This window comes from Pomacea canaliculata, linkage group LG14 (genome assembly GCF_003073045.1).
Source record: "Pomacea canaliculata isolate SZHN2017 linkage group LG14, ASM307304v1, whole genome shotgun sequence".
NCBI classification, from domain to species: Eukaryota; Metazoa; Mollusca; class Gastropoda; order Architaenioglossa; family Ampullariidae; genus Pomacea; species Pomacea canaliculata.
The window spans coordinates 10,886,602-10,897,024 of record NC_037603.1 but is presented as its reverse complement, the minus strand read 5'-3'; the positions used below and the strand labels follow the sequence as shown (position 1 = coordinate 10,897,024).

Genomic DNA, 10,423 nt, shown 5'->3' with positions numbered 1-10,423 from the left:
TTAACAGATTGTACATTTTGGATCTCTTTATGTTATTTTACACGTATTTATTATCTTGCTCAAGATCTTAGAAAGTACGGGTGGTTAGCGCCTGTCACCAATGCAGTGACCGAGGTTGGCTGTCCTGGGTTCAACTCTCGTCTCGGTCACGCTGTTCTTTCTCTGAATGTGGCATCTGTTTACAGGGCTGGCTGTCGTTCCGTGATATAGCCTTAATTGCTGACTCAGTGTAAAAAACCAATTCCATCCTAAAACACCACACACACACACACAAATCTTTGAAAGTCAGGGGGGAAGGGGAGGGACATAGGAGTCTGGTGTCACCGGGTCCGTCCCTTCCTCAGTATTTTTTCTTATCTGATTTCGTGACTAAATATCTTTAAAAGTTTATTTGCTTTTTTATATAAAAATAATTACTGGCTTTTTATAACGGCAAAAAACGTTGATTCAAAGGTGGGTTTTCTGCCAAAGTGATAAAAAAACTTTTTTCCAGTATCTCTGTTGCATGACATTTTAAGAACTGTGTAATGCATTCAGATTAGTTCTTATCTTTTTCATGAGACCAAAATGAAGTTTTGATTGTGTAATTTTTAATCAGCTCGCATGAGACTGAGTGTCATCAAAACTGATAAACGTCTGTAGATAATTGCCACACGAGTTATGGCGGGGGGGAGCGCATTACATGGGAGTTGTAAGAGGTGGGTCACTCTATGTGTGTTTGTCTATGTAATAACATTATTATCTATATATATATGTGTGTGTGTGAGTATGTGGATCCATATATGTGTCTATGAGTGTATGTGTGTGTATATCTATGTAATATATATATGTGTATCTATATGAGTGTCTATGTGTGCGCGCGCGCCTCTGTGTGTGTGAGACTATTTTCAGACACTGGCGTAATATTTGTCACGATGACATCACACAATTACGTAACAAAGGAGAGGAGAGTTAAATGACGTCAGCACGAAATGACGCCATCAAAAGTGAAATGTTTACACAAACAAACAAACAGTCGCAGTGCAGCTGTCAGCGTGGAGTGCCTGATGATCCAGCCCCTGATCAGCCAGCCCAACATTCCAGGAGGCATCCGACTCGCCAACAGTCGCCCATCCATGAGTGAGTCCAGCAAACCAGCCATGACCGGGGCGGCACCCAGAAGGTCGGAGACCAACACGCAGGTGAGCAGGAGAGGGTGTGTGCACGAAGAACTCATTTCCGGATACATACAGAAAAAAGTGCAAGAAGAAAGGTTTCAGTACGACAAGGCTTTGGTAAGAGCAAACACCTTGTTGATACAGACTCGTCAACTGAGGGAAGAGATGAAAAGCTTGACGAACGAATTCGACCAACTCGAGAGTCGATTCCAGCGGGTGAAGGACATGAACTTGGACTTTCAGAGCGCAGCGAGGACACGGCTGGATTACCTGGACAACGAGTCATACCTGGCCAGCATCATCGCCTACCTGATGGCACAGCACAGGAACAAAGACATGCTCGTTCCGATGGTCTACTCGCCCAAAGACTGGAACGTTCTCAAGATCCAGAAAGTGCAATGCAGACGAAAGCGCAGCCGGAGAGAAAAACTGTTTTCCAAGATCTTCTGCGGAAAGTCAGGTGGTGAGGATTGACGACCCTTGTGAGGACATCATTCCAGACTGCCTCCCTCTAACTCGATATGTATGAGATTATTGTGCGTGTGTGCGTGAGGGAGTGTGTGTGGAGAGAGAGAGAGAAAGTCAAAGAAGTTGTAGAACATTAACATCGAACTCTGGGATGTATGTTTCCAGATATCAACTACCTCTATCTCTCTTTCGCATTTCTCTTCCGTCAAATGCAAATTTTTGAGTATGTACACACGCTTTTTTTCTTCAAAGGAGAGGACGCACAAACACACTCACACACATCTCTCTTCAGTTTGTCAACTTTCTGTTAACACTTGTGAGTACCCACCCACGCGTTCGCATAAAATTAAAGAATTCTCCTCCTGCTAGGAAAGAGGCGGGGCTAACATGTATTAGCACCAAAACAACAACAGCAACAACAACAACATCTCTCGAATAAAAAGGATGGAAAAAAATGTCCCTGCTGGTAAATAAATCCATTCTCAGTTCTACCCCTGCTCATGTTTACCTGGCTAAGGTGAGACTATTACACGTTGATGTACTTTGGGTGTGTGAACAGTGTTTTCTCTCCCTCCACAAACCTGATGTTTATCTCCCTCTGCGGTCTGAAGTTTATCGAGAGTTTTACCTACAAAATGAATGTTTTTATGGGCTGGGTACTTGTAGTGCATGGCCCTGAACTGCAGTCTGAAGTTTATCGAGAATTTTACCAACAAATGAATGTTTTCATGGGCTGGGACTTGGAGTGTATGCCCTGAACTGCAGTAAACAAACTGTTTTCTCCTTACTTCATGTTGATTTATTAAATATCTGCATCTCATACAGCGACGACCTGAATTAAAATTCAAGCAGCTTGAATTACTTATTAAGACTGTCACATTGCTATGTCATGATGCCCGAGGCTACCTTGAATTCACCTGGATACATTAATAATCTGCTTTATTCCATGCATGTAATGGACGCAATACCTTTGTCAGGACAACATAACTGTGAAGGGATGGTTGTGGGGTGGGGAAGGGGTTAGAGAAGATAATTTGATTTCATTTAGTCAGCTTCAGCAGCTGAGTGTGTTCACTGAAACCCACTGAAAATGAAATTGGTATTTCATAAGTCTGTGTGACTACTGAAAAATAAGGAAGAGATAAAGAGTTCAGGTAAAGGTCAGGTGTCACTGATGAGAACAATAATTATTATCCAGTGAGGTTTTTTAATTTTATTTTGGTTACATATATTGCTGTGGGTTCTTTTGGAGTTTTTCAAGTTTTGTTTGGAGTCTCTGTGAGTTTTGAAAAAATCTTCTGAACACTTTACAAATGTTTACATCCGGTGCATTTTAGTGCTCGTGAATGTAGAAAGCTGTTTGGGATGTTTATCTTTGATGACAGCGAAGTAAAACTCGGTGGATGCATTGAAAAGCAATAAAATTTATATACTGTTGAGTCCTGTCTAGTTGGTAAGCAGGTAAACAAGACCATTGTTTGTTGACATATCTTTGTGTACATAAGTTTCGACTGTGTTTTATTTGTGCACTGGATGTGCGTGCTCGAATATCTACCTAGCCTCTCTTTCTCATGTATATGTACGAAAATATCACGAGTGTCTTTGTGCGTTAAATTGAAAACAAAATATCTTCCAAGAAGAGATTATTCAACACATTAAACCCTAAAATCGAAGCCGCAGTCTCTAGATAAGAAATTTATTTATTTATTGTCAGCATGGTTTCCTGGAAAGCAAGAAGAAAAAAGGAGGAGAGAATAAATGTTTTTAATCACTTGCAACATTTATAATCCGTTATGTTTCTGGGTTACTGGATATAAATTAATCTACCGTCACGTGATGTTTTTGTTTCTTTCAAATTCACTCAATCTTCCTCATCCTTGTCCTCGAGTCTGACTGCGCACGGACACGCACGCACACACATAGAGTGAGAGAGAAGCCCACCCTGCAGTCCGAGGTTTGTCTCTTATTCACAGGAGATAACTGTGTTTTGTGAGTTTGGGTGGGTCACCCCTCGGCAGCCTTGACTCTGGCGCACAGGTGAGCTTGGTGATCGAAGGTATATCCAGGTGGACACGTGACGATGTTGACGGTGCGGTCTTTCGAACATTCCATGACGACATCGGAGCGCTCGGGGACCGGGTGGGAGCCGTCGGGCATGCCGACACAGCTGGGGTGGTGCAGCTGGCAGGCTGGACAGCTGCGGCTCTTGCACTCGTGGAGCTGTAGGTACTGTAGGTAATCACCTGTAGGTGTCAGACAAGTGGACATTAATTATCTATTTTGTTGTTCCAGCGTCATCTTACACATCATCACCATTGTTTTCATCATTATCATCATGTATTCACACACCCCAATATACACACTCGCGCGCGCGCGCTTACACACTACAATCGACAACAAATTTATTTCAGCTTTTATATTCTGTGTATTTAATAGAAACCCTGCTGGATCGTCGTTAATTAATGAAGGGTCAGGGAAGCTTTTATTTTCGGGGTTGCATTTACAGGTCGAAAGATGCAAACATCTCTGGGGAATATTGTTTAAAAGGAAAAAATAAAGACAGCGCAAGAATTGTTTGGTAGGTCTCGATCTGGATGTATGAATCTTGATGATGGGCGGACCTCGTGTTGTACAGACGTTGCCTAAGGGAACGAGTGAAGCTAATCCCAGAAAAAAATTATACACAAATTTTACTGATGAGCATTTTGCTTTGTGTAATACCGTGTTCAGTCGTCTTAATGGGACAGAGAAAAAAAACCAGTAAGCATCCTGGGAAATGATGGCGCATTAGGTACAAAAATACTCGTTTGGAGATGTTCATTCTGTTGCGAAACAAAAGCGAATTATTCTGGATTTAAATTTTCCTTGTGGTGAAAAATGGAGCTCGTTCGATAAGAGAAAAGCTGAATTCAGAGGATGGACAAAGGTCGAACCATGTTGTGCAGTTCGAGTTGTTCATGTTTCACAGCCATTAACTCCCAAGGTAAAAATTTCCTACTTTAAAATTAAAATGTTTACCCTGGAATTTATTCTTCTTTCGTTCGCTTCGGTGGCAATACATCATTGAATAAGTTTCTGTTTATTTTGAGCAAAAACGACGATTTTGAGCACAAATTCAAAGTAAACATTTCAAGAACACCGAAATTTTTAGGATGACCTAGTAATTATTGAAGTCGCACGCACAAACACATACACACTCACACACTCACACACTCACACACACACAAGCTGTTGGTTACCCACGTACATGGGGCCCTGGGTTCTGGTCGATGTCGACAGTTGACGAAGCTGTGGTGCTGGCAGCCGCCGGTGTCGGTGGAGAAGAGCTGTGGGTAGGGACACTCCAGAAGGTAGTTCATGAACTCCCAGCCCGGGTCCTGCTGGCCGCCCCCCACGTTGGTGCAGTCTATGTACAAACTACAGCTCTCGGGACTGGGTACACGGGCTGTGGGGTTTTTCTGGCAAATCTCCGCAGTGTAGTCTAGAGCAGAAAAATTGACAGGGAGATGATCACACGAAAATACAGACTTGATATGAATACAATACTTTGCACTTACTCTTTGTTCTTGACATTTTTAAATTAGTTGGGACTGGAGGACAAGAGGGAGGTTTGATGTTAGACACTTCGTTTCTTGCTGGATTAGAAAAAAAATTATCTGTTCTTTTTCTAACTGCAGTATGGAAGTGTTTTGATAATTTGTTACTTTTTAATGTTTTTGCATTTTGTCTGAGGAAAAGCTTTTTCAGATTGTTTTGACAGTAGGTTTATTTTGCCCCATACCACTGTTTTTGCTTGTTTATTAATTTTCTCCTGTCTCAAATGTTGGCGATGAAAGAAGCCACTGAGTACTACTCACTGAACATGGCGCCGTCACAGCGCGAGTGGTCCACAATTTCCGAGGGCAGACACTTGTGGTGGCGCCCCGAGCCGCTGAAGGACTTGCCCGCTGGACACTGGGTGGGGATGGCTTTGCCCCAGGCACAGACCACGTAGGCCGAACAGTCCCACGGCATGTCTCGCACGTAGGGCGAGACTTCATGAGGGTCGCACAGGAAGTGAACAGACAGGTTGTGGTGGTAGGTCGACGACACCTCGCGTATGACGCAATGAAGGAAAAGCAGGAGACATCCCAGGGAACGATGCAGATCAGCCATGGGATCACTTGCTGCTCTGGAATTCAACATAAAATTAACACAACACACAGAAATGCACTGATGATGGAGGAGGAAGAAGATATAAAATGATTTATCTTCTCCGAATTGCTTACCAAGCTAAATTAATTCAGGGCGAGGCTAAACGCAGGTGGATGCTATTTTGGCTGGCCGAGGGTGCTTCTTGATTTTTGTAGACTTAAAAAAAATGGTTTTGTCGATGCGTTGGCAGATGACTGTGTAAATTTTCCTTCCAGACAGTTTGGTGGATATCTAATTAATCACAGAAGCATGTCTGTGAAATCACAGAACGCATGCGCATGACAGGGTGCGGGAGTGCATGAGGGTGATGGTGTGGTGAAGAGAAACAAAATATTACGGTCTCCACACACGTAATGTTTGTGATACATGTCTACACACATACAAATATATAGTTCCTAGATGCAAGCCAATGTCTGTAAGTCAAAGAATGGTTGCTATTGTAGACTGTTCATAAATATGAAAGACTCATAGTCACGTGCCAGCAAGTTTGAGTGTAGCCGTCCTTAGTGTTGTGCGCAAATAAAAAATATTATATCAATCCTCTCATGCCCTCATCAGCTGACTCACGCGTCTCCACCTCCGCATCTCATTAACCTCATGACACATTCCGCAGCCTTCATCACACGCGCTGCAGTCACGTGGGCACAACGTGGTCTGCGCTATGACGTAACAAGCCGTCAAGACACAAGTGTCAAAACAACGACAAACATCTATTTCTGTTTTGCTTTTTAACAGTGAAATATTCCTTTCCATCAACAATGTTTTTCATGTTCAATGCGTATTTATAAAGGGTTAACATTCAGATGCTCTCACGGGTCTCAAAGACTGCTTACTTTCTTCATTCAGTATTAATGTATAAATATATTGTAGACCATTATGTCTCGGGTGGACTGAAAGCAAAAGATTATTGTTGTTTTTTTTTATTTTCGTGCTCGAGACAAGAACGAGACATGGACAACAGAGGACGGAAGGATAAATAAAAATACTGATGACTAATAAATATATCACAAGCTTTATTACTGGCTGTTTTAGTTGTTTAGAATACACAGGTTAACATTAAACTAGCTATTGTTTTGATTTTTGTTTAGAATACACAGTTTACACCTTAAACTAGCAATTTTGTTTTCATTTGTTCCGCACTCTGCATTTCCGTCATGTATATTCATACTTTCATAAAGCTGATGAATTCTGGTGTGACAATGTTGCACATGTTTCCTATTTGGTATTATTTATTATTTTCTGTTCAATGTTGTTTGTGGAAAAGGTAAAGATGTTTACAATTGTCCTCATACCTCAGAGGTATGACCACGAACTTGTAAGATGGAAAATTCATTGTCATGTCATGAACTTGCAGGGAGGTACTAGTCCAACACGAAGGTACAAACAAAACTATTCCAACATGAACTTGTGGAGACATTATTCCAATGAACTTGCAATGAGTTTTTTTTTTTATTATTTTATTTTGAGGGGTTGTGTGGAGTTTTTGTTTTCATCAATAAAAATGTTTTCTGCATTACAAGACATACTTCACGTGAACATCAAAGGAACAGCTCCGCTGAGTAGTCAAACTAATGTATACTCTGTCTAAGAAATAAATATGTGAACATTACCTGTTTATACTTGTTTTCTGCCTCCTGACAGCCCAACGACAACCACAACCAAGGTGTTGTACCCGCTGCAAGTGATGTTACACACGGTGGGTGATGTCACGTGCACAGTGGTGTGCGAACTCGACTCTGTCAAGACATTCTTTCTCCTCCACTTCGCTCGTTATTTTTCTCTTGTGACTCTGGAAATGGTATCGACAGTACAGCAGAGGAGGGCTGTGTTGTTTGATGATGACGACGGTTGCAAGTACGCAGACCAGCGGGTTGTGGGGGTAGGGTGGGGTGGGGTGTGTGTCACTGGAGTCGCCTTCTACACTCCGGCTCTCTCACCTGTCCCGTGCAACACAATCACTCACAGGTGACGGCAAACAAGTTGTCGTGGAGAAGGTTCACTTAAAATGCAGGCTGAAGCTCGTGGTGGATCATGGGATTGAGAGAAGGCGAAGGATGTTTATACATGTATACTCTGTTTGTGTGCCTGTGTGCATGGTCTGCAATCCTCTCCTTCATTCATTCTCTCTCTCTCTCAGGCGTGGACAGAATCAGCTGCTACATGAAGATTATTTGGAATAATAGGCAGAACGGTTGTTATTATTTCTTGCTAACAGATGTTCTCAGCCTCCTTGAATTTTTTTTGTTTTTTGTTTTTTTGTTTCCTAGTCTGCTGTCTTCTTTGGTGTTTCTTGGAGCAGCTGCATAATTGAAATCTCTGCTTTGCAAGAATGTATCATAGTTTTATTTCTTTAGGCAGGCAAATTTAGTATAGGTGGACTTTACCAGTTTTACCATACATAAAATGTAAGAGATTTTTGTTCCCCGAGTTAAAATTGCTAAGATTTTCCAATCCTGAGTTAAACTATGAGTTTTGCTTCTTTGTTTACTTTTATGCTCTGGTATATAAACAAATCGCGGTTTTAACTACCATTTGCAGAAGAAACTATACACCACCTTAATATTATCATAATCTTGATTTCCACTTTAATTAAAAACTTTAATTATTAGTACCACGTTTTATATAAAAAATTGTCAGTAATATTTGATAACAAGTAATAATGAAATATCATCGTTCGTGTCCCAGGCTTATTATGACCTTTGACCTAAACTCTATTGTATTGTCAGACTTACGGCCATCAGTTGTTTATGTTTTCAAAGTCAATTAGCAAAAGATTTGGACCTCATCGATGTGATTTACTCATGTGTCTACGCGATGGGAAACCATGTTGTCGGGTGGCTGGGGACATCTGTCTTTTTGGTCAGTAAAGGTATTTTCTTGGCAATCTCTATGAAATATATTTCTGTACATGGAGCTCATGAAGGGTGTCAATGAAGCGTGTCACAGAGCTGGAACAGTGGACTGAGCGGAAGTACTGTGTCTGCACATGACAGCACCCGGAAGAAGCTGCCGGAAGATGACAACTTTTGTCTCAAGGAGAATGAAAGTCGGTTTGTGTGGAAAAAGAAGGCAAATGGCAAATTAATCAAGACTGTGACATCGTCATTGCCTTCTGGGTTCTTAGAAAATGAATGCAGGAGAACGAGGGATGTAAGGAATGGTCATTTATTATGTACACATCGATATATCGGCAACTACTTATCCACAAATCCATCTAACTGTTTATCTGTTGCCACTAATATTGCAATTGTTGCTGCTTTTGTATATGTCTGGAGGAGCTATTCTCATGTCAGCGAGTCTGTCTTCGTGGAACTATTCTCATGTCAGCGAGTCTGTCTTCGTGGAACTATTCTCATGTCAGCTGATGTAAGTTTGGCTGTTTATTGTTTTCGTGCGCGAACGAACCACGAGAGTGTGCGTCCGTGGGAAGCAAATGTCACGGGAAGGATTCCATGACATGACACAGACAGGATGATCGATAACACGGACAACGAAGCAAACAGTGGGTAGGAACCACGTCACACTGTCACTCATGTCCTTTCTCTCACTCTGGTCGAGCCACTTGTGTACACTTGTTGTTGTCTTGTACCGCAAGACTTTGGACACGTCGTCTGTCACATCCAACCTTTGAGAGGTCAACACCGTATTTTTTTTGTGTGATTGCTTGTTTGTCCAAATGTTATTTTTTAATATAGTTTTTTTTTCTATTTTGCTTTATTGTTGTGCAGCCCATACGCACTAATTATATGTATAGATTAGGCATACCATTTACGGTTATAAGAAAAGAAACTTGTTCATTTCGATGTGCTAATTACTGATACGCTGATACTTTTAACAGAGTATCTGTTAATATTTATTATAGTCTTCTTTATATTTATTTATATCAGTATATTTGCAATTTTCATCGGTGTAAACTTTTATGCTGTTTGATGCCGGAGAGAAATGTTATTTTTATATTTTGGGAATTTATATTTTATGACTCTGTCAGCCTATTTTTAACTGAGTGGTATCTTAATTATAAGATATCACTTCCTAAGACCGAGAGCATAAAAAAAAAAGAAGAGAGAGGATCCAAAGATACCAGCTTTGAACTGCTCAGCTTTCACCTGCGTTTTGGAAAGCGGCCAAACCTCATCTCCGGCGGAGTGACAGAAGTTGTCAATAGAGTTGTTTGTGCCTGTCATCCTTGACCCACATTTTTTACTCGTGATGTATATCTTTTCCTTCATCACTCACAACCCTGATACCTAAAAAAAAAAAAAAAAATCTTTTCATGCACCAGCTTTATGGTCAAATTCCTTGGTTGTCAGCTTGTACCTGTTCTTTTTTTGGCTGACAGGTAAGTGAGATTGCTGCTTTTTTTAAACATGAAAGCTACGTGTTCAGAATTTGAATATCATGGCATCAGCGTTACGCCCCTCGGCAAAGCAGCACAAGGAGACTTGACAGAATCCTCCCGTCCCCTCCCCGCCATTTCATATCCACCGCGCGCAGCTTGACTGATGTAACGGTGTCGGCAGGTAAAGTGATGAATTTACATCCAAACCCTGACAAGGCCTCTCTTTGTTTCCTGCCGACATACTGCACACGTCATATACACATTA

At 41.4% G+C, this 10,423-nt stretch overlaps 2 protein-coding genes across 4 annotated transcripts; one reads left to right on the top strand and one right to left on the bottom strand.

Moving 5' to 3' along the window:
- Nucleotides 1-630: 630 nt before the first annotated feature.
- LOC112555094 lies at nt 631-3,062 on the top strand. 2 transcript variants are annotated; one of them, XM_025223294.1, is made up of 2 exons: nt 631-698; nt 892-3,062. In XM_025223294.1, the coding sequence occupies exon 2, from the start codon at nt 972-974 to the stop codon at nt 1,629-1,631; it is 660 nt and encodes a 219-aa protein (XP_025079079.1). In that variant the 5' UTR covers nt 631-698; nt 892-971; the 3' UTR covers nt 1,632-3,062. The 2 variants fall into 2 exon arrangements, with proteins under 2 accessions (XP_025079079.1, XP_025079080.1); XM_025223295.1 differs by having other exon boundaries at nt 646-698; nt 1,016-3,062.
- Nucleotides 3,063-3,373: 311 nt separating this feature from the next.
- On the bottom strand, nt 3,374-8,186 carry LOC112555093. Of its 2 annotated transcripts, none has more exons than XM_025223293.1 (4): nt 7,430-8,186; nt 5,483-5,791; nt 4,873-5,106; nt 3,374-3,868 (listed from the first exon to the last, which is right to left on the bottom strand). In XM_025223293.1, the coding sequence occupies exons 2-4, from the start codon at nt 5,778-5,780 to the stop codon at nt 3,630-3,632; spliced, it is 771 nt and encodes a 256-aa protein (XP_025079078.1). In that variant the 5' UTR covers nt 5,781-5,791; nt 7,430-8,186; the 3' UTR covers nt 3,374-3,629. The 2 variants fall into 2 exon arrangements, with proteins under 2 accessions (XP_025079078.1, XP_025079077.1); XM_025223292.1 differs by having other exon boundaries at nt 5,483-5,796; nt 7,430-8,184.
- Between the last annotated feature and the right edge of the window lie 2,237 nt (nt 8,187-10,423).

What these genes read in the sequence shown, in the direction of transcription:
- LOC112555094 (XM_025223294.1), top strand. Translation starts at nt 972, where the DNA reads ATGACGCCATCAAAAGTGAAATGTTTACACAAACAAACAAACAGTCGC.
- LOC112555093 (XM_025223293.1), bottom strand. Translation starts at nt 5,780, where the DNA reads ATGGCTGATCTGCATCGTTCCCTGGGATGTCTCCTGCTTTTCCTTCAT. An exon ending in CTGTGACGGCGCCATGTTCA is followed by an intron (nt 5,107 to 5,482) that starts GTGAGTAGTACT and finishes TTTCTGCTCTAG; the next exon opens with ACTACACTGCGGAGATTTGC. An exon ending in ACCAGAACCCAGGGCCCCAT is followed by an intron (nt 3,869 to 4,872) that starts GTACGTGGGTAA and finishes TGACACCTACAG; the next exon opens with GTGATTACCTACAGTACCTA.